The sequence below is a fragment of the Dromiciops gliroides genome, chromosome 2, assembly GCF_019393635.1.
Source record: "Dromiciops gliroides isolate mDroGli1 chromosome 2, mDroGli1.pri, whole genome shotgun sequence".
NCBI lineage: Eukaryota > Metazoa > Chordata > Mammalia > Microbiotheria > Microbiotheriidae > Dromiciops > Dromiciops gliroides.
The window spans coordinates 53408961-53432535 of NC_057862.1; the positions used below are offsets into that span (position 1 = coordinate 53408961).

The 23575-nt window shown below is 41.5% G+C and overlaps 2 protein-coding genes across 4 annotated transcripts in view; both read right to left on the minus strand.

Moving 5' to 3' along the window:
* Positions 1 to 19316, minus strand: part of CFAP70 (cilia and flagella associated protein 70) — a 78144-nt gene extending 58828 nt beyond the window's left edge. The window contains exons 1-8 of the mRNA XM_043985473.1: positions 19229 to 19316; positions 15132 to 15226; positions 12102 to 12288; positions 9847 to 9945; positions 9612 to 9691; positions 5759 to 5935; positions 2899 to 3081; positions 2217 to 2311 (exon numbers count right to left, since the gene is read on the minus strand). Coding sequence (XP_043841408.1) covers positions 2217 to 2311; positions 2899 to 3081; positions 5759 to 5935; positions 9612 to 9691; positions 9847 to 9945; positions 12102 to 12288; positions 15132 to 15194 — 884 coding nt within the window. The 5' untranslated portion in view covers positions 15195 to 15226; positions 19229 to 19316. The remainder of the gene's footprint in view (positions 1 to 2216; positions 2312 to 2898; positions 3082 to 5758; positions 5936 to 9611; positions 9692 to 9846; positions 9946 to 12101; positions 12289 to 15131; positions 15227 to 19228) is intronic.
* Positions 19317 to 20363: 1047 nt separating this feature from the next.
* The window catches only part of ANXA7 (annexin A7), a 35503-nt gene continuing 32291 nt past the window's right edge, over positions 20364 to 23575 (minus strand). For all 3 annotated transcript variants that reach the window (XM_043983507.1, XM_043983509.1, XM_043983508.1), the window contains 2 exons: positions 21751 to 21863; positions 20364 to 20973 (listed from right to left, as the gene is read on the minus strand). In XM_043983507.1, the coding sequence (XP_043839442.1) occupies positions 20851 to 20973; positions 21751 to 21863 (236 nt within the window). In that variant the 3' untranslated portion in view covers positions 20364 to 20850. The remainder of the gene's footprint in view (positions 20974 to 21750; positions 21864 to 23575) is intronic.

The following is a 23575-nucleotide window of genomic DNA, read 5'->3' on the forward strand; positions in this document are numbered from 1 at the left end:
TTATTTAAGCAATTAGAAGGGGAGGTATGATCATGTAGAACAACATTCCATTACAGAGACAAACAAGTATGCCATCAAAACCTTAATGTCTCCCCAGGGCATTGAGGGAGTTAAAGTTTTTTAAAAAGAAGTCTTGGTAGAGGAAGGAAGGAGGAAGAAGGGCAGGGAATTGGCTATTTCTCATAGATAGGGAATATGAGATCATACAAACATGGAGGAAAGGGTGGGGGAGAATAGTCATGAGATGAACCTCAGTGTTATCTGAGAGAGATAAAGGAGGGCTGAACACACACATATTCAAAGAGTTTGGCACAGAAATAGTTCAAACTCAACAGAAAAACAGGGATAGGGAAGAGGAAGGAATTGAGAGGAAGGAGAATAATACTTGGGAGAGAATAGCTGTATTCTTTCTGATTCACAAATTTCCTGATTCTGATAAAAGATTTAGAACCGAAGGAAGTACCCCAGGCTGCCTTTTAGAGAAGTAGAGAATGGCTCAACAAATCATGAAATGTGTAGGTAATGTTCTGTAAGAAATGAGAAAACAATTTCAGAGAATCCTGGGTAATATGAATTGATTAAGAGCAAAGTGAGTAGACCTGGGAAACAATTTACTCAAGGACAACATCATAAAGAAAAAAAAACTTTGAAAGATTTAAGAACTCTTATCAGTAAAAAGCAATGTTGTCTCTCTTTAAAAAAAAAAAACACCCCCAAATTTAAATAAAAAAGCAAACCCAACAGCTATCACTCTTTCTCTCTCTCTCTTTACATTCTGGAATGTTGCCAGGAATTGAAGTCAAGCTCAATGGCTTAAAGTTTGCAATCTCTATACATCCCTTTTATGAAAATTGAAACACTATTTGCCCTTCTCCAATCTTCTGGTACCTGTCCTGTTCTCCATGATCTTTCTTTTTTGTTGTTTTTTGGGTTTTTTTGTGGGGCAATGAGGGTTAAGTGACTTGCCCAGGTTCACACAGCTAGTAAGTGTCAAGTGTCTGAGGCTGGATTTGAACTCAGGTCCTCCTGAATCCAGGGCTGGTGCTTTATCCACAGTGCCACCTAGCTGCCCCTTCTCCATGATCTTTCAAATGTTACTGATGAAAATTTAGCACCACATCAGCAAGTTTCTTCTATCCCTTAGCATGAGGTTGATTTGAGCTCCAACCATGTCTTTCTTTCAAAGTTGTTTTTCTTTATGTTACCTACAGCAAGGTGATGGATACAAGGGAATGAGTGAATGAGTGAATGAGTGAATGAATGAATGAATGAATGATAGCTAGTATTTACATAGCAGCTACTATGTGTCAGGAAATGTGCCCAGCATTTTACAAATGTTATCTCATTTGATCCTCACAACAATTCTGAGAGGGGGGTACTACTATCATCTATCTTTTATAGTTGAGGAAAATGAGGCAAACACAAGTTTAAGTGGCTTAACCAAAGGTTTTTGCACAGCTCGTGAGTGTCTGAGATGAACTTAGGTCTTGTTGATTTTAGTCCTAGACCTCTGTCCACTGTACCACCTAGCAGCCCAAAAATGTATGTCTCTTTCTGTATCTTGTACCAAAAAAATGTACATACACTTTTAGACATAGCCACCATGTGGATTCATCTGGCTTGACTTTGCTTATTGTACTTTTTTATTCTTTCTTTTTTTTCAATAATAGGTGGTGGGAAAGAATGAGTTTACAACAGTAATACCAAAAAAAGTGGCCATTGGAAAAAATTTTAAATGGACAAAAAAGAAGAGAAAGAAACAGTTTTGAAAGTAACATGTAGAATTTATTATATGCTTTAAAATGTGATAGAAAAGCATTCTGCTATATGTATGCTCTTTTTTTTCAGAATTAAAAAATTAAAAGAGAAAGAAAACAGCAACAAATAAACTATGGGTTCCAAAAGAATATCCTGATACTCTAAATCTTATCTAATGATGGTGAAACAGAGATGATGCCAAAATGATATCTGGTCTTGTAAAAGTTAGAGACATCCATTGAGACATGTATATCCAACAAACATTTGCCAGAGCTCTTTGAGCCTAAACTCCTCCGTTTCAATTTAGCCTTGTCCTAAAAGGCCAGGAATTTTGTAAGAGAGGAAGAAAAACAAAACAAAACTCAAAGCAACTTAATGATCCCCTGAGAACTAAATTGAGTTAACACAGTCAGAGATTTGTTTCAGCTAAAACTCAATCTCTTAACCAGATACATTACTTGACTACGGCTGGAGGGTCAAGGTAGCAGCGACTTTCCAAGTCCCAGACGATTCTTTTCTTTGAAGTTTCTGCTTGGTTTCTGAACTCTTTGTCCTAGAAAATGACAAATTTGAGGATCTTGGTCTACAACTGCCAATACCACATGAAACAACATCCCTGTCCAAGGTCCTCCTACCATAAGTGATCTCACACAAAATATATACAGCATGCAACTGCAGCATGCATTTTTTTGGGGGGGGGCAGGGCAATGAGGGTTAAGTGACTTGTTCAGGGTCACACAACTAGTAAGTGTCAAGTGTCTGAGGCCAGATTTGAACTCAGGTCCTTCTGAATCCAGGGCCGGTGCCTTATCCACTGCACCACCTAGCTGCCCTGTAGCATGCATTTTTCAAAAGAATGATGATGGGAAAGGAAACTGCACAAGACATGACTGTTGTATGCTTAAATACTCAGACACTTGTCCTTTTTTATTTCCCAACTCCTTCATTTAAAAAAAATCTTAAGCTTTGGTGATAGATGATGGATCTGTGATTTTGACCCAGCTATGACTAAGTAGATATTTAGGAAGCTGACTGATGTACACAGAAGTTAACTAGCAAATGTCTGAGGTGACATCTGAGTTCAGATCACCCTTTGCTCATCTTAAACTGAGAAGATATTATATATTCAAAATTTTTCACCTCTGGACGGTTGAGTTCTCCATCTTCCTCAACGTAAGGACCACCAGTAATGAAAGAATCAGGAATGTACTGAGCTCCTGGTGCCAGGATGTTGGCAATGGGCCATTTTTTGGGCCGGGGTACATATTCTTTCTCCCCACCAAGCTTTAGGGTTCCATTTTTGAAGAATATAGGACAGTCTTTCTACAGAAAATAAATTCATTATTTAATTTAAAAAAACATTATTAATCAGAGAATAGGTTACAATGGGAAAACACTAGAAGCTTTTCTAACAAATACAAGAGTAAACAAAAGATGCCCATTTCCCCACTGTTATCTGCCATAGAAAACAAAAGAAATTAAAAACATAAACATATGTAAAGAGAAAACCATATTAATGGCACAAAGCTATGTAAACAGGAGATGAAAACCACAAATAACCAGAGGGATATTAAATGTTTGTGATTGGGTCACTTCAATCAAAAAATCATGATACTATCTAAATTAATTGACTGATTTAATTCTATCCCAATCAAATTAACAAGAGAATGCTTTCCGGATCTAGACAAAATAATAATGAAATCCATTTGCAAGAACAAAAAGTCCAGCATCTCATGGGAAATAATGAAAAAATTAAGAACTGAAGAACAGTTCTAGAGCTTAAATTATACCAAAAAGTGCTCATTACCAATCGGTGCTGGTTAAAAAAAAGGAAAGTAGCATCAGTAGAACAGTCCGGACCTGAACAAAAGAGGAGTAATTCAGCTCAGTACAGTGACTGATAAGCCTAAAAACAAATCACTTGCAGGAAAAGCTCTCTGTGCAACGAGAACTGCTAGGAAAGCTAGAACGCAGTTTGGTGGGAGTTAGATTTCTGAAAAACATATTATACAATAAACCAGAATAACTTCAAAATGGATACACAACTTGAATATTAAAAGTCACAACATTTAAAAACAATAGAAGAGAACCAGCTCAGGAAGCTTTCAGTTATGACTTAACTAAAACTCTTAACTGGGGGCAGCCAGGTGGCACAATGGATAGAGCACCGGCCCTGGATTCAGGAGGACCTGAGTTCAAACCCGGCCTCAGACCCTTGACACTTACTAGCTGTGTGACCCTGGGCAAGTCACTTAACCCTCGTTGCCCCGCCCCAAAAATAAAAAATTAAATTAAATAAAAATAAAAATGAAACCTCTTAACTAAATAAGGGACAAAAACAATAACAAAACAAGAAAATGCCACATCATTCCAATTACATGAAACTGAAAAACTTTTGCATGAACAAAATCAATGCAACTAGGATAGGAAGGAAAGCTGTCAATTAGGAGAAATTTTTTGCATCATATATATCTGAAAAGGGCCTGGTATTCAAAACATAGGGATGGGTGTATATAGTGGGTTAAATGAATTTGAAATGATTCATTCATCAATCAAGACATCTCAGCCCTGGCTTTACTGAGGGCTGTCATAGGTGAATTAAATCCACTGAGTTTTGGACATTAATCCTAGGGCTGGACTGTCCTTGGTGAGTAAGTACAAACTCACTTAATCCATTATATCAATTTGCCCCAACAGCATACTTCTTCCTATCCTATCTAGCCATCCATCAGGCAGTCTCTCAGTGATGGCCTAACCTATTCAGCCCACTTGGACAACTTCTTCTTCTTCTTCTTCTTCTTCTTCTCCTTCTCCTTCTCCTTCTTCTTCTTCGCAATTGGGGTTAAGCGACGTGCCCAAGGTCACACAGCTAGTAAGTGTTAAGTGTCTAAGGCAGGCTTTGAACTCAGGTCCTCCTGACTCCAAGGCCAGTGCTCTATCCAGTGCACCACCTAGCTGCCCTCTTTTCATTATCTTCTAATGGAATGTTATTGCATCGTGAGAAATGATGAATACAGAGAACACCAAGAAACATGGAAAGACATGAGTGAAATGACAGAGTAAAATAAGTAAAACCAAGAAAACAACATACATAACAACTACAACAATGAAAATGGAAAGAATTAAAAAATGAAACTGAACTCAACAATTAAGCCTGACCTACAGAAAAAAGGAGAAAATTCACTTCTTTTTCCTATTTACAGATGTAGGGGCTATACTCCCTATATGGACAAACTTAGTTAATGTACTGGTTCATTTTACTGCACTACTTTTCTTTCTTTTTGTATATTTTTATCATAAGGGATAACTCCATGGGGACAAGGGGGGGGGAGAAAATAATATACTTCGATATAAAAGTGACATAACAACCAAAAAATTCAACTAAAATTAAAATAAAACATAAAATCCAACTAGATAAAGAGAGTAAAAAATTCAAACAGGCATGAATATCAAAGAATATAGATATAGAAGAATATAAAGGTTAAAAAGATAGGGGGCTTTTTGTCAGAAAGTAACTTGGGATCATTGAATGTATTACATAGTTCCTCAGATGTGATCTAGTCCCTTCTCTTTCATCTATTCAATTCTGGGTCCAGCTCACTGTTCATATGCAATGTCTATCATGTACCTGAGTATAAGTACATACACACACACACACACACACACACACAATACTGTTGTACTAAATGGGTAGCAAATCCCGCTGCATGCTGAAGTCTGAAAGTTAAGATTTGTTTGTTCTTGTATAGACAGTTAGGCCAATTTCTCCTTTGAGTAGTCATGGATCTCACTGAGGAGAACACTTAATATTCTATGCTTAATGAAACTGGCGGAATATCATCCACAAACAGGAGCATCTTGAGGACCTCACTAACTAAAAGGAATCCTCTTTATTAGAAGAAGGCATTTCCTCCTGGGCTTACAAGTAATAACTATTCACAGAAAAATAATATAAATGAAGACACTTGCATCTAAATGAAATATGGCATCCTATCCTTACCTCTCCAATTGAAGGAACTTGCAAACCAACCATGTAATTTTGCTGAGGTCCTGTAGTCACAAAATTCTCAGGCACAGAGTAGGCAGCTTCTAAAGTCACCTTTAAAAGGTTCCCGCCCAAGATCTGGGCTGTTGTCAGTAATGCCTCTGAAACAGATACTGTTACCTCAAGACAACACTGCGGAAAAAAGAAGGTAAAATTGAAGTAATAATAATAATGCTGCCCTCAAAATGTTTTCACATGCATTATCTCACTGGATTCTCACAACTAACTTATAAGAGAGGAAGATAGGGGCAGCTAGGTAGCACAGTGGATAAAGCACTAGCCCTGGATTCAGGAGGACCTGAGTTCAAATCCGGTCTCAAACACTTGACACTTATTAGCTGTGTGACCCTGGACAAGTCACTTAACCCTCATTGCCCCACAAAACAAAACAAAAAACCCCACAAAACTAAACATACACAAAAAACCCCCAAAACTAAATCTGTATGCTAGAAAGTGGAAGCTGCTATCCTACTAATACATTTCTTTGCTTATCTTTGATTTGCAACCACTGGACCCATGCTGATGGTCATACCCCTCCCAAGAGGTCATATTCCTCTGGGTCAAGAGAAATCCCCAACACACCCTATCCAGTTAGACTCCAAGTTCTACCACAGCAGGGACAGAGTATAGGGTCTGTATCATTCCAGAAGCTAAAACAGTGTTTTGAATACAGCAGATGTTTAATGGCTTTTGAAGGACTTTTCAAAGATGATACAGACAGGGGCAGCTAGGTGGCACAGTGGATAGAGCACCAGCCCTGGAGTCAGGAGTACCTGAGTTCAAATCCAGCCTCAGACACTTAACACTTACTAGCTGTGTGACCCTGGGCAAGTCACTTAACCCCAATTGCCTCACTAAAAAAAAAGATGATACAGACAGATAAAATCATCAGATTAAAAATTTGACTATGTAGAACCAACCAAAAGTATGGCGTTGGACATGCTAAAAATCACCCAAAAAAGGGAAAGTCTCTTATCTCTATTCTCCAAACCCCTTTCCACATTTGAGGATGAATTGCTAACTAACTTATGTAATTATGAAATGGGGGCAGGCACACCCACCAGGCGTACTTCGGTACGAGTCAGGAAAGACCATGCCAGTGGAGAGTGGGACTCCAATTACGCTAATAAGACCTACAGAGTACAGGAGTGAACAGCACAGAAAGTACAGAGACAAGCAATGAAGGAGCAGGGAGTATAGCGGCAGGGGGTGTGGGGATGAGGACAGGGTGGCAGAGGGAGGCAGGCAGTGATGGGGAAGAGAAGAGGGAGAGGGAGAGGCACAGAGTCACTCCATAACCAGGAATTAGAATCGGAAGCTCTTAGCAATGTGGTTCTGATGGGGATGGAGGAGCGCTTGGGGGCAGTTTGTGGTCTCTCATTTTTATAGAGTTTAGGTGGGAAACAGACTAGCTCTGATCTGTGTCACCCTGGAGTTGGTTCAGTAGCATTCATGCCATCTCAAAGTTGTTAGTAAAGCTTCAAAGTGAACATATCCACATCACCTCGAATTATCAGCACCACTTGGTGTTCTGCTGGTCTGGAGCTCATGTGAGATTTACATATCACAGGACCAAAAAGCCCTGGCAGCAAGGCCTGATTCAGCACATATCACTAGGATGTGGCTTTTATGTTAACATATGCTATAGTTCACAGATTCTGCTCCTTGGGTCTTTGGGATGGTCTATAGGTGACTTCCAGGGTCCCCTTTGCAATCTTATTTCCTGCTACTGTTACATTATACTGGCTACTTAGAAATTTGCTTACTACACTGACTAGAAAGGGATTGTGGTGGTCAGGGGAGGCAGAATAAGATCTTAATACATAGGATCTCTCCGTATTCACAACTATTTCCAACCATAATTCTTTGACAATGTATGTTTTAGTGACCATTAATATAATTTACTGAAATGCAGTAGGGTAACTATAAAATGGTAGCACAACAGAAACCCCAAAACCCTATGAACAAAGGATTGTATAGCAAACTGTAATAAAACTGCAGTGGAGAACTGGCTTCTCTTCTCTCCCTTCCCCTACCCAATATTCGGAGGAAAGATTCAAGGGGAGAGAAACTCTAGGTTTGGGAACTCATTGAATAGATCCTGGTGAGTGCTCAGAGAAAATAGGGGAGGCACAGTAGAGTGTGGCATTGCCTCCTCTTCTAGGCCAGGCCTAACTTTGCTCAGTCTCGTCATGCAGAGTCAGGACTGGAGGGCAATGAAATACTCGTAGACCACAGAACACTCAATAAAAAGAAGTTTACTTAACAATAGAAAGGAGATTTGATTATGATCCAGCATTGGTTCCGATGAGTGCAGCCCTGATTGGCCTCCTCATGGGTCAGAAGGTAAGAACTGGGCAGAACACTATGCCGAGGTGCTTGCCAAGTAAGGGCCCTGTCAGAGTGGAAGAGATCCAGCTTCTCAGAGGCTTAACTGACACCAGGCAACAAGTCCAGACCCAAGCTCCTGGACAAATCAATTCACAAAGAGGGTTTCCCTTCCTATTAAGAAGAAACTAACCTCACTCCACTCCACTCCTTCACGGCAAGATCCTAAAAACTTTCTAGAATGCCTTCTACCACCACACTGACATTCTAATGGAAGACAATTGGGAAATGTTCATAATGCAACAATTTCAAGAATACAACTCATATTAGATTCATGTAAAACAAAGTAAAATTGCATTTATCAAGACTAGTGAATAAGATTGAAACAAACTACTATTTAAGATTACACAGTAAACTTAAAAGTATTAAAACGCCACTTGCTACTATTGTTCTATAAGAAATGATAAGCATTTCTTTTTTTTTTTTAGTGAGGCAATTGGGGTTAAGTGACTTGCCCAGGGTCACACAGCTAGTAAGTGTTAAGTGTCTGAGGCCGTATTTGAACTCAGGTACTCCTGACTCCAGGGCCGGTGCTTTATCCACCGCGCCATCTAGCTGCCCCAATAAGCATTTCTAATTTCAGAAAAACCCTGAAATACTTATCCAAACTGATACAAAGTGAAGTAAGCAGAACCAGGAGAACATTGTATACAGGAACAGCAATACTGTACAATGATCAACTATGAATGACTTAGCTATTCTCAGCAATACAATGATTCAAAATAATTCTAAAGGCCTCATGATGAATAATGCTACCCACCTCCAGAGAAAGAACTGAAAGAGTCTGAATGCAGATCAAAGCATACTATTTTCACTTTACTTTTTTCATGGTTTGTTTTTGTTTTGTTTGGGTTTTTTTGGTCTGTGTCTTCTTTCACAAAATGACTAATATGGAAATATGTTTTGTATGACTATATATGTATAACTTTTATCAAATTGCTTACCATCGGGGGCAGCTAGGTGGCGCAGTGGATAGAGCACTGGCCCTGGAGTCAGTACTACCTGAGTTCAAATCCGGCCTCAGACACTTAACACTTACTAGCTGCGTGACCCTGGGCAAGTCACTTAACCCCAATTGCCCCACCAAAAAACAAAACAAAAACAACAAAACAAAAACAAATTGCTTACCATCTTGGTACAAGGTGGGAAGGGAGGCAAGGGGAGGGAAGGAAAGAATTTGGAACTCAATTTTTTTTTTTTTTGGTGAGACAGTTGGGGTTAAGTGACTTGCCTAGGGTCACGCAGCTAGTAAGTGTTAAGTGTCTGAGGCCGGATTTGAACTCAGGTCCTCCTGAATCCAGGGCCAGTGCTCTATCCACTGCGCCACCTAGCTGCCCCTCAAAAATTGTTTTAAATGAATGTTAAAAATTGTTTTTACATGTAATTGGGGAAAATATTATTTTAAAAGGAACCCACTTACTTTAGCTCCTGGTCGAAGATTCTCTAAGGGAGAACCAACCATAGGATGTAATGGGGTCATTATCTCAAATGTGCATTCTCCTGTGAGGGAAAAGAAGAGTGAGTAAACCCAGAAAAGAAGTACCAAGTTAACATATTTATAGGCACAATTGTATCATGTTTGAATTCTGCTTTTCCATGGATTTAAAGTAAATGTACTTTAGTGCATGTAGCTTTTGATAAGTTTTATACTTGACCTTCTAGCAAAGGAAGAAGGTCCACAACAGCTTGACCAAGAATCACAGTCTTCTCCTCTTTCTGCTTCTTTTCCTTTGGTAAAACTTCAAATACAGTCACTAGGATAGAAAAACAGCAAACAGGAAAAAGGTTCCAGGCCCACCACGAAGTAACAGAAGGGCAGTAAGGAAATTACCAGGAATGTCCGACTCAAAGGAGAGCTGTCTTAGAAAGGGGTTAAGGAGCCCCCTAGCACTGACAATTTGTTTCTACTGGACAACATGAGGCCTCTCCGGGAGCCAGCTCTTATTCTCTTTTCATTGCAGCAACTTTCTCAGAGCCAAGGCTTCCAAACTTTATGTCATGATGGCATACCACTTTTTATAAAAAATACTTTTCACAAAACAAGCTCTACCATTCCTGACTTATTTAAATTTTTTCAAAGACACAGATTTTGGTTTTTTAGGGGAGTCGAAGAGTATATTGTACATAACAAAATGAATATGCTGAGAACTGTAACTGATTAGAGTACTTTTTGTTTGTTTTGTTTTTTGTTTTTTTGTGGGGTAATGAGGGTTAAGTGACTTGCCCAGGGTCACACAGCTACTGTCAAGTGTCTGAGGATGGATTTGAACTCAGGTCCTCCTGAATCCAAGGCCAGAGCTTTATCCACTGCGCCACCTAGCTGCCCCCATTAGAGTACTTTTAACTTTCACACAAGTATTTTTAAACTTTGAGTTTATAGATTTCATGTTCAAGGGCAGCACAAAGTGCTCACCTATGTCAGGTGCCTATACTGACTGATGGTGGTAGCAGCAAAGATTCCACATGGGCTGACTCAACAAAAGTTGCATTGCATTCACTATCAGTTGGAACAAATTTGCCATTGGTCTTACTTTTTTTTCTTTTAACTCTCATTTGAACCTTGTTTTTATCGAAAAAGGTATATAGACTTGATAGAGCATATGGAGGGGTATATTTGTAGGAGCTGTATTTGAAAAGAGCCAGTGATTCTGGCCACTGCTTCTATTTCCTTGACAGGGTCTCATAACACCCTGCCAGGATTGGAGGTAGGGGGTTTGGTTTGTCCAATAGTTTGGCTATAAACCAAGTGTATAAAAGCTCTACCTAGGAGTAATGAAGAAGAGAACTTCAGGTCATATCAAAAGCTGGGCAGTAAAAAATAGTTTAGTAATAAAGTTATCAATAGAATCAGTCTCTAACAACACAGGGTGCGGGTCATAAAGAAGCAAATTTAGGATGAAGGTAAAGAAAAACTTCCTAACAATCAGAGAGCTGTCCTGGAAGGCAGAGGACTTCACCTCACTGGTGGTCTTCTAGCAAGAGCTCTAGGACCACCTGTTGGGTACACTGATGAGAGTCTTTTTCAGTTGGAGAGGTTGGCCTAGGTAGGCTCTGGTACCCTGTCTATTTCTCAGGTCCCCTCTACTTTCTGAGAGTCTGTATTCTGATTCTGACGATAGACTGGATTGAAGGAAATAATGGAGGGAAAACCACATCCTGAGTCTGGGCCAATAAACACAGGCTTTGGCTTATTGTAATGGTAAAGAAACAATGGATAATACTGGGTGGAGCAAGGGGGTAGATGCACAGATGTGAAGTTCTGTACTTGAGTGCTACAAAAATCAATCAGATCTCAAAGTGTCCTTGAGAATAGTAATCAGCGGGATATTCTAACTTCTGCCAGAAACAGACAGAGCTCAAATGTGTATAAAATGTTCATAGATCAACAGGGGTGGATGTTTTGCTTACCCCATCATGTCTAATGAATGCCTTTAGATCCCCATCACAGCCAAAAGGAACAAAGTCACCATAAATAAGTCTAACATTGAAGTATACTTGGTGGCTGGGGCCCTGCACACGCCTTGTGATCAGGCTGTGCTGTGTGTGTGTAATGTGGCTACTGACTGGATGAGAGAATTCTGAGCTACAGTGCTCAGTACTTGCATAAATGGAGAAGAAATTTACTCTATATTGTTGGAGGACACACAAGCACAAACTTTTGAGTGGCTCCCAAGAAACCTTCGAACTTTAGGCATGTAGGGGAAGCCAGTCCCCCAACATGTCCCTTGATTTCCAGTGCTTGCAACCCTACAGGTGGATGAGAAATGGAAACTGTGTTCTACTTTGAAAATGACATTGGCCAGATCTGAGATAAATTATTATTATTATTATTATTATTATTATTATTGTATGGGCCAAGTTGTCTTTGTATTTAGACATAAGGAAAATATTTAGAACCATAAAGACTTACAGAACACAGGCTTGTGGGCAAGGTCATCTAAAGTATTGGTTCCTTCAGAAGTGAAGTCAAAACTGCTGGTAAAGTTGTATTTTGCAGTTCCTTCAGGAGAAACGGTGATTTTTGAAGAGTCTCCCAGGACCACATTATTAAATTCTGCACGAACAAAAGTAACTGGAGTATCCCCTTTAGTACCTTTCTATTGATAGAAACATAAACTTATTTTACAATTAGATTCAAATAGCACCTAGTTCTCAAAATCACATGACAATCCACTGCCTCATCTTCCCTTTTTCTGCCAGCTCCATGTGATTATGTGTGTTCAGCATTCATATGGACACAGTAAGCACATACTATTTACATAAGAAAAAGTCACCAAGAAAAATATGATTGTGGCAGAAGGCACTTTTTCTTTTTTTTTCCTTTTTTAGTGAGGAAATTGGGGTTAAGTGACTTGCCCAGGGTCACACAGCTAGTAAGTGTTAAGTAAGTGTCTGAGGCCAGATTTGAACTCAGGTACTACTGACTCCAGGGCTGGTGCTCTATCCACTACACCACCTAGCTGCCCCTTGCAGAAGGCACTTTTATTCTCTCATGCTGTAGTTCAAAGGGTCATAGATGGAGAGGGGAAAAGAATGTTGGTGCTGCTTTAAAGGTTTAGTGCTCTCATTTGGAGATGAAAAGACAGAGACCTCAGAGGTAAAATAACTTGACCAAGGTCATCTAGATAGTAAATAGCTGAACTAGGACTTGAACCTAGTCCCTCTGAGTACAAATCCAATGCTCTTCTGTAAGCTTTGGGATCACTGCAGGTAACCAAACACAAGAGGACAGATGAGAAAATGATGCTCCTTTTTAGGAGAATAATTAGGTAGTATAAACTATTACCCCAAAGAACCAGAACTTCCTTACTCTTATTTGATAGTTAGCAGGGATGTTTGACGTCATCTACTCCAACATCTGAATTTTACCAATGGAATGGAATGGAGTGGAGAAAAAGAGCCTTTTCTGAACTTACTGTGTGCCAGGCATTGTGCTAAATTCTGGGAGACTTTGAGAAGGGAGGCACCTCAGAGGTCGTCCTTACAACACACTGGAGAAGTCATGGTTTCCAGCAAAGGGGGATCTACTACCTCCCAAGGCAGCACCTTCCAACTGTTAGAAGTTCATTCTTTCCAAGAAGCTTCCATTTGCCTCCTCCACCCATTGTTCCTAGGCCTGTCTGTCCTTTGAGGACCAATAAAATAAGACTGTTCCCTCTCCCACGTGACAATCCTCCAAATGCTTGAAGATGGCTATTACTTTCCTGCTAATTCTTCTCTTCTCTAGGCTGAACAACCTCAGTTTCCTCAACTGATCAAGAAGCCAAGGCATAGAACAGGGAGACATAAGTAACAGAACCACAGAACTTTAGGGCTGGAAAGGACTTCAATGCCCACTTGGGCCAACCCATTCTTGAAAAAAGAATAACCACTCTCAACAAGCTTGACAAAAGGTCATTTAGCCTGTGCCTGAAGATCTCTACTGGTGGCAATGCCCTCTGTCTTGAGGCAGCCCATGCCACTCTTGGACGGTTCTAATTGGGAGGAAGTTTTTCTTTACCTCTGGCCTAAATCTGGTTCTTGCAAGCTGCACCCACTGCCCTGGTTCTGCTTGCTGGGGCTAAACAGAACAAGTCTATTGTCTCCCGCAAGACAACTTTACCTGAGGACAGGTATCCCCTTTGCTGCTGAAAGGCAGCTAATTGCACAATGGCTAGAGCACCAGGTCCAGAGTCAGAAAGACCTGAACTCAAATCCAGACTCAAGTACCTACTAGTTGTGTGACCCTGGGCAAGTCACTCAACCTCTGTTTGCCTCAGTCTCCTCAACTGTAAAATGGAGATAATAATAGCACTCACTTCCCAGGGTTGTTACTGGGTTCCAATGAGATAATAATCACAAAGCTCTTACAATACCTGGCACATAGTAGGTGCTTAATACTTCTTCTCTTTTCCTTCACTAAATAAACCCTCAAAACACAAGGCTTTTCCCATGGTAAATACAGGCATATATCCTTCTATTGCCCTTCAAAGATATCATGCTTTTTTACAAACTGAAGGTTTGTGGCTACCCAGCGTCTAGCAAGTGTATCAGTGACACTGTTCCAACAGCATGTACTTACATTGTGTCTGTCACATTTTGATAATTCTTGAAATATTTCCAACTTTTTCAGTATTATTACATCTATTATCTGTGATCATCGATCTACTATCAGTAATCAGCGATACTATTTTAATTGTTTTGGGGAGCCATGAACCGGCCTCATATGAAAGAGCAAGCTTAATCAATAAATGTTCTGCCTGTTCTGACTGCTCCACCAGCTGGCTGTTCCCCTGTCTCTTTCCCTTGTCTAGGTTTTCCCTATTCTGAGACACAACAATATTGAAATTAGGCCAATTAATAACCTGCAATGTCCTCTGTTCAAGTGAAAGGAAGAGACAGTCAATGCGGCAAACTTCATTGCTGTCTTATCTAAAGAAATTGCCACACACAGCCACCCCAACCTTCAGCAACTACTGCCCTGAGTCAGCAGTCATCAACATCCAGGCAAGACCTTCTACCAGCAAAAAGATTACAACTAGCTGAGGTTAGCTTTTATTTTTTTTTAGCAATAAAGTATTTTTAATTAAGGGATGTACATTGATTTTTTTTAGACACGATACTATTACACACTTAATACACTACAGTAAACGTAACTTTTACATACACTGGGCAACCAAAATATTTGTGATTCACTTTATTGGGATATTTGCTTTATTGAGGTGGTCTGGACTGAACCCACAATATCTCCAAGGTATGCCTGTACTTAGTGCTTTTTCATTCATTCACATGGCATCAACATGATTCCCTTTGCTATCCCAGTGACCCTGATCTGAATGTTCTACAAGTGGAGGTGGTTGGCAGGGAGAATGAGAGCTCTGTATTCTGATAACATTGATCAGCCATGGGAATGTATGAGTTGCCCAAATGAGAAACATGAAACTGTCAACAGTAACTTTACCAAGTCATATCCATCCATCACAGTGATCTGTACTGGTTTGCCAGCTGCCGAGGAGGTGTCCATGGTGGTAGCTGGGCAGAGTTCCTCTGATTAACCTGAACACAAACAGTATTTTTGTTGTTCCTACAAAGAGAAGGAGCAAATTTGCCTCCTCATACAGGAAAGCTGTGAAGGGGCTCATATTACCCAATTCTTGTGCCAGCGTTTTCTCGAGGGTACTTGGAATCACCTCTACTCATGCTTATTTTTACAATTCTTTACTCCTATCCTATTTTTTCTGGCAGGTGGGTAGTGGTTCAGGAAAGTAAATGATGGAAAAAGAAATGACTCTATCCCAACTTGTGCTAACAGAGGCCCAAGGGTCTTATATATAGAATTAGCTTGTAAAACCCTCACCCCCCCCACAAGACAAATTAAAAAACTGTCCTTCTGCTTTCACATACAACCTTCAGCTACTCTTCTTTCATGGTTTTTCCACTAAAGCTGATGTTGATATTCATTTTTACCTAGGCAAAAATGTTGGAGTGGGGACTATATACACAGGGTAATCTAGCCTGTACCCCCAGAGAGGTGATCTTATTTTTCCTGTATAAAACCTATTATCTTTGAATCTCTTCACTATCTCACTTTTTTATTTTTATTTTTTTAATTAAATAAAAGTATTTTATAATTTTCCAGTTACATGCAGAGATAGTCTTCAGCATTTGTTCACATAAGATTTCCAATTTCAAATTTTTCTCCCTCCCTTTCCTCCCTCCCTGCCTCCCCTAGACAGCAGGTAATCTGATATAACTACCTCACTTCTCATTTCAAATTGATTACTAACTCCTGCTAAATGAACCTCTGTATTGTTTCTCTGATCTGTTCTTTCCTCTCTATTCCCTTTGCTACCAACTCTAGTACAAACTTTCATTACCTGGACTATGGTAATAACCTCCTAATAGGTCTTCCCATCTCTATTCTCTTCCCTTCTGCAATTCAGTCTTCATATCTCTGCCTGCCTAATCTTCCTTATGCATAGATTTGGTCAAGCTACTTCTTTGTTAAAAAAATCTTCAGTGGGAGCAACTAGGTGGTACAGTGGATAAAGCACTGAGGGGCAGCTAGGTGGCGCAGTGGATAGAGCACCGGCCCTGGAGTCAGGAGTACCTGAGTTCAAATCCGGCCTCACACTTAACACTTACTAGCTGCATGACCCTGGGCAAGTCACTTAACCCCAATTGCCTCACTTAAAAAAAAAAAAACAAACAAACAGTGGATAAAGCACTGGTCCTGGATTCAGGAGGACCTGAGTTCAAATCCAGCCTCAGATACTTGACATTTACTAGCTGTGTGACCTTGGGCAAGTCACTTCACCCTCATTGCCCTGCCTCCCAAAAAATCTTCAGTGGCTAGTGCCTACCAACTAAAATTCAAGTTCCTTTGCCTGGCATTAAAGGCCTTGCACAACTTGACACCAACTCACCTTTTCAGCCTTATCTCATATTACTCCTTCCAAATGCTCCAGTCAAACAGGAGCTCCTCGGTGCTCTGTGGCCCTGCTCATATCACTCCCTATGCCTAGAATGCTGTCCCTCCTCTCTCCCGACTGCATTCCTACTTATTTGTTTATTTTTGCAGGGCAATGAGGGTTAAGTGACTTGCCCAGGGTCACACAGCTAGTAAGTGTCAAGTGTCTGAAGCCAGATTTGAACTCAGGTCCTCCTGCATCCAGAACCAGTGCTTTATCCACTGTGCCACGTAGCCCACACCCCCCCTCTACTAATTTTTAAAGCCTAAATCTGACACCACTTCTTCCCTAGAGTCTTTCCCAATCACTTTCTACTCTGGACCTCAAATCGTACTTTCTCCTGTACTTCTTGAATGTACTTATGATGAGATACTGTGTAACTCTAAGTTCCAGGTGTTTGTATCTAATCCCCTAACTGGACTGCAGGAGGGGTCTAGCATACACTCTGCACAAAGCATATGCTTAATAAACGTTTGGTGAACAAAAGAACCAATCTCAACCTGTGCAGAATAAGCACAGAATTGGTCGATCTGCTTCTGCTTCAGCTGCTTTTCCCCCTGCCACGTCACCCAGGCTTAAGATCTCACTCACTTTAACTCCTTTTATTTTGCCTTCCCCAGCCAACTACTTTAGTTTGGAACCTGGTTGCCTCTCCACTAGATCCTTGCAATAATGTCCTAAGTGGTTGACTTGACTTCCAGTTTTCTATTGTCTGTCCTATTCACCAATGCCAAAGTAAGAGGACAACTCCCAGCTTGTTCTCCATTGCCTACTAGATCCAAACTCCTTAATGTGTCATATAGGGCCCACCAACCATTCAGCCACAATGTCCCTTTCTAGCATTTCTCCCATGATTCCCTTTCATGGACCCTATGTGCCAGTCAAAATGGACCACTCACTGTTTCCTATACAGAGTTTATGCTTCCCTGTCCCCTTGCTTCTGTTAATCATGTTAACTTTCTGGAACATCTTTCTTCCTTGCCTGTGTCTAACTGTGGAAATCTCACTTATTTTTCAAGTCCCAGCTCATATGCAGACTCTGTAAAGTCTTTCCTGATCCTTTTCAAACAGATCCCTGATCTCTTCCTCCTCTGAAGCCAAGAAGCACTTTATTCCAATCTCTTTTGCAGTATTACCATATGGGAACTTATTTTATAGGGGCAGGTATATGGTTCAGTGCTGGACCTGGAGTAAGGGAGACGTGAGTTTAAATCCAGCCTCAGACATTTACTCTTATTAGCTGTGTGATGCTGGGCAAGCTACTTAACTTCTGTTTGCTTTAATCCACTGGAGAAGGAAATGGCAAACTCCTCCAAATTCAGACACAACTGAACGATAAGAACAATTCATGTTTAGTTGCTGGTAGACAAATATTATCTTTTTTTTTTTTTTACCAAATTGTAAGCTGAGAGCAAGGACTGTGGCTCATTATTCTATATTACCTTATTGCCCCTCCAGTTCACCTCCAAGTGCCATGAACAGTGGCAGTGCTAATTAAATAATCAATCAATCGATAGATAAATAAATAAATAAGAAAGTAAATAAATGTGTATGCATGTATATCTACAGAGAGAGAGAGAGAGAGATGTGTTTGTATGGATAAAACATGACTTGTGACTTAACGGTATAATAAATTTTCTCAGCCTAGAAGTTCCCTGCATTGACGATGGAAGGGGAGGAGGAGGAAAAGGAAGAAGAAAAAGAGGAGCACTTATAGTTTTGCAAAGCACTTTGTAAATATCATCTCATCTATTCTCACAACCACCCTGAGAGGTAGGTGCTGTTACTATCCTCGTTTTACATCTGAAGAAACTGAGGCAGATTAAGGCAGTTTGTGATATGTCTAGGGTGACACAGCTACAAGGATCTCAGGCTGGATTTGCACTCTGATCTTCTTGCCTCCAGGACCTGCAGTCTACCCATAAAGCACCAAAAGTTACTGGGGCACAGTAGGGTTAAACAATTTTACCCTCAGAACTTGAATTATAATGATGATGATGATGGCTAACGTTTACACAGCACTAACTAAGCGATTTACAATTACTACCTCATTTGATTCTTACAATTCTGGGAGGAGGGGCTGTTATTACCCCCATTTTACAGATGAAGAAACGGAGGCACAGAGAGGTTCAGTGACTTGCCCAAGGTTCCACAGCTAGTAAGAGTCTGAAGCGAATGAGAACTCAGGTCTATTTGACTCCAGACTCAGCGTCCTGATCCATGCCTACCCCCACCCCCCACCCCCACGGGCGCTCCCTCATTCAGCGCTAAACACTGGACTGAGGGGGTCGGGGGAGGACCGGATGCCCCTCGACGCCCCTGGCCATTCCGCGACTCTGCGCCCGACACTGGATGCAAAGGGAGCGACCCAGCAGCAGGCCGCCCCTGACCTGCAGGGCCTGGCAGGCTCGGGGGCCGCTCGGAACAGGGGCGGGTTAGAGGAGGTCAGGGCGGAGAAGAAATCGGGGAGCGGTGGCGGCGAGGTGACATCAAGCGGGGCGTGCTGCGTGTCAGGAATCGCGGGTGGAGGGCCGACCCAGGGAGAACGCGAACAGAAGGTAAAAATGGAACCACCTCAGCCTCTTACCTGGTGGAACTGGAACCTTAACGCTTCTTTGCTGCTATAGCAACCAGTCGCAGCTCTCGCGAGAGATCATTGTTCTCGCGAAGCTAGGCCGAATCCCAAGCCGGTTGTGATTCTTTCCGCGCACGCGCGCGGGGTGTATGTGAAACCGGGAGCGGCCCTGCAGGGGGTTCTGGTCACTGACAGAGCTGCCCGGGAGGGCGAGGCACAGCCTCCAACCCCATTGACCACTCAAACAGAGTCCTGGCACACTGTTGAATCATTTAAATCATCCCCTTTCAAAGTGCTGGTGGTGGAAATCCTAGATTTAGGCTCTCGAGTCCAACCTCCTCATTTTACATATGAGGAAACTGAGTCTCAGAGAAGTTAAGGAAGTTGACGAAGGTCACCTAGCAAGGTGACAAAAGTAGAATTTGAATTCATGTCTTCCAGACTCCAGGCCCCGCGGCGCCCCCTAGCGGCCGCCTAATCTTAAACTGTCAAACTCTCTAAAAGCCATGGTCCCGTCCCACCCCCCAACCCCCCAGGCACACAGGCTGGCTCGAGTCTGGAGCTAATCAGCTTGGTCCTGCCTCAGGGGTCCGGCTGCACAAATGCACTATACTCGGCCTGCAGGGCCCCGCCCCGCTCCTCCTCCTGCCAGCCCCAGCTCCTGCGGGTCCCCCAAGCCCGGGTCAAAAGCTGCTTTCTGTAGCATGCATCTCTACTCTCCCTTGGCACCACACACGTTTTTCCGGGGGTGGAGGGGCCTCCGCTGTGCCTGGCCATTGCTTTATTCTTTGCATTGCTCACTGGGACATGGGAACTACGTTGTTCACTTCCATCCTCCCTCAAGCCTCTGCATCGGCCACCCACAAGAGATGGGCCGTCAACCCCAGAAAAACGACGGGAGGTGCTCTGCTCTAAATGCACCCCGCTGCTTCCCGGGGAACACACCTCCTAAACAGGGCCTGATGTCCCACTTGTTCTCTTTACCAAGTTATGATTAAACTGTTACGGAACTTAAGGTTTGCTATGTAATTGTGTGCTAGAATTTTGGTTTTGAAAAGCATTAGGTGACATTTATTCTGTAGGTGGAAAGCAAGTTCCTTGTAAACAAACTGCCATTTTACACAAAATAAGATGCAAATTACTGTTCTGATTTTTAAAAATAGTTGCATTTTTAAAAAGTAGTTATAAAGTTGTTCCAGCTTTAACCTTTTAACAGATGGCAGCACTCCAAATGGGCTTTTTTAAAGACCACATAACTTTTAGCAATGCTTTTGTAGTTAGGTACGATTATGCAGGGTTAGACTGTAATAATTTTTATTTGTTCTATAATCTTAATTTGAGTAAGACAGTAGTGGTGAAAGTTATATTTCCCCCATACAATACATTATTATTACATCATTGTTGCATCATGGCTTGACATTAATTGTGTATAGAATAAAAATAACATTAGAATTAAGGCAAGAATAGCATGTGCAAACTAAGCACATTAACCCTGACAATGTCCTTAATAAAAAGCACATTTGGTTAGGCTATGGTGGATTTTGCTGCATGCAGGATAGTTGTCTTCAAGAGAATGAGACTGGAATAGTTCAGTTTCTTCCAAAAACAAAAAGCAAAACAAAAACCAACCCCTCCTATTGGCCCACAATGGCCAGGAGCAGGCGGCGATAGTCTCCACTGGTGTCACTGGAGATCATGGTCCCCAGTGTCTTCTGATACATCTGTGCAAATACCTGTTTCACTTGCACGAGATCAATCTGCACAAAAGATGAAAGAGCTGATGTGAGGACAAAACTGTTAATAAAAGTTGATGTTTATCCTCTTGACCAATGAAAGGGCTCTAATGTCAGGTGAAGGGGTGGGGGGAAGCACAAGGACATTTTTATACCTGTACTCTTTTTATGATTGGTACTAAGCAATGGAAGGTCTGACTTGTAAAGGGCATTGATTATAGATATTTTGAATAGCACCTCAAAAAAAGTTATTCCATTTTCACTTTAAAGGTCTTTGGATTTAGAAAAGCTTAGCTGAAGCAGACCTTCTTTTTTTTTAATAGTCCAAAATATTTATTGTAATACTCTTTGTGATAGCAAGAAAATTGGAAACAAAGTAGATATTCATCAATTGAAGCAGACCTTTTGCACAAGTTTTTACATTAGCAAAATAATAAGTGGTGCACCAATGTCTTCCACCTCCCCATAAATCGTTGCACACCTGTACCCCCATAGCTTCTCAAAAGTATGACTATTCCTACGTATTTTTTCCATAATGGTATTCTCCATGTATGAGTCACAATGGTCTGTCTCCTGCTTGGCAGATTAAAACCCTCTCAGGGCAGGGCAGGTGAATTGACATCCTTGACCAGTGACCAGCTAAGTCACAGAGATTTTCCCCATGTTTTATTTGGTAACTTTCCGTGACCTGACTCTCTAAGAATCTGAACTGGCAACTTTCAGCAAACGGGCACCAAGCAAGGAATCCATCGAGCTGGGGTATAACATAACTACGGTTCAGGTGGAAAAAGAAAGGCTTACTTCACTTCGGGTGACGACAATCCTCACAAGGGTTGAGTCATCTGTGCCTGCACCTTTCATGGAGTAGTAGAGCCGCTCAGCAAAGAAGGCGGGACGGTTCATGGCACATTGCACTGTCAGGCAATAACAGCACAAAGAGTTAGAGAGATGTCCCATGCCTATGCACAGGAGTCTGACCTGGCAGGGTGACCCACCCAGCTATTTCCTTTGTCAGAATATGGGCCTTGAAAGGCTATGGAAATGCCCTCTCTTCTTTTTACTCAATATTGACCACCCCATTCTGCCTGTATTTCACAAGTTCTCCTCCTTCCCTGAAAGTTTCTTTTGGTAAATATATCCTGGTTCCTCACTGTTCTGGAGGAAGACTCCAGTTCTATATCTCAGAAATCTGTAGCCACTGCAAATAACATATTATGCCAAAGTGACAGAAGCACTGGTTCTAAAAGCTACTGAGAAATGCAAAACAGACTGCTGTTGCCTTCTATGTCTGAGAGCTAGGTGTAAGGTACACCCTGGGGTCTAAAAGATAGAACAGTGAACTGAACATTAAGAAATCTGGACTGTCCTCCCAGCTTTTTTTTTTCCCTTGTATTTTTTTTTTTTGGTGGGGCAATGAGGGTTAAGTGACTTGCCCAGGGTCATACAGCTAGTAAATGTCAAATGTCTGAGGCTGGATTTGAACTCAGGCACTCCTGAATCCAGGACCAGTGCTTTATCCACTGCACCACCTAGCTGCCCACTCCCAGCCTTTTTAAAAACTGATTTCTCAGCATATCTGGGTGAGAAAGAGCTATCAGCTCTTGGAACAAACCTGCCAGACACATGGAATAATTTCCTGTGTTTGTAGTCACTAGTCAGAACTCAGGGAGCCACATCTTACACGACCCCCCACCCCCACCAGAGGCTTTCTCCTCTGCAGTTTCAAAGGGCCAAGCCCTGGGTTAAGAATCAAGATGGACCCTGAGCTGTTTGCCAGAAAAATACGTGCATGTCTGGTCTTGCAGTTTGGCAAACCATGGACTCAACTATCAATCTAGTAAAGCCTTCTTTGGATTAGAAAGGGCCCAGGGCAGGTGTCTGCAGTGTTAGTGGATGAGGCAATGATAATTCTGGAAACTGAAACCAGAATACTCTAGGAAGAGAAGGGAATGAGGACAATGCGTCCCATGGTTTTGTAAAGCAAAACAGACGAGACAGCATAACCTGAATATTGGAGCTATTCCTAGAAAAGAAGGCTGGTCAGCAGCAGCAACTATTGTAGAAGGACCACCTTTAGTATTTCTAAATAGGAAGGATGTTGCTCAGAAGACAGGACAATTTACCTCCTGTTTCCATTTTGGCAGAAGGAACGCACCACCTGTGCAGAGCATTAGCTATGACCATGAAGTGATATTTATAAAGAGAGCTCTTTTCCGAGTACTAAGGCTATATTTAGTAATATCATCTCCCTCAACTCCATTCTATTGAGTAGAAAAATTCTATTCCTGTCTTACAGAAAGGCCCTGAACATCAGAAATTGTTTTTTGACCAAAACCCTTTTTCAAAAGCAAAAAGGCCCCCAAACAGCCTGTACAAGTGTCCCTTGGCTTAATGAAGGCTTGTATGTTAGGAAGTTGTAGTGCCCCCGGCAGTAAGGACTTTCCTCACGTTAAAAACTGCAGCTCTCAGAAACTACTTTTACAAGTCCACCATCAAGGCCAATTAGGGCCAACGACTTCAAGATTAAATGTCAACAACAATTCACCAGGACCTGTATACAAAACATAGGGCTGGCCATGACCTCTGCCCAGGGACTTTACAAAAAACTTTTGATAAATTCCCATCT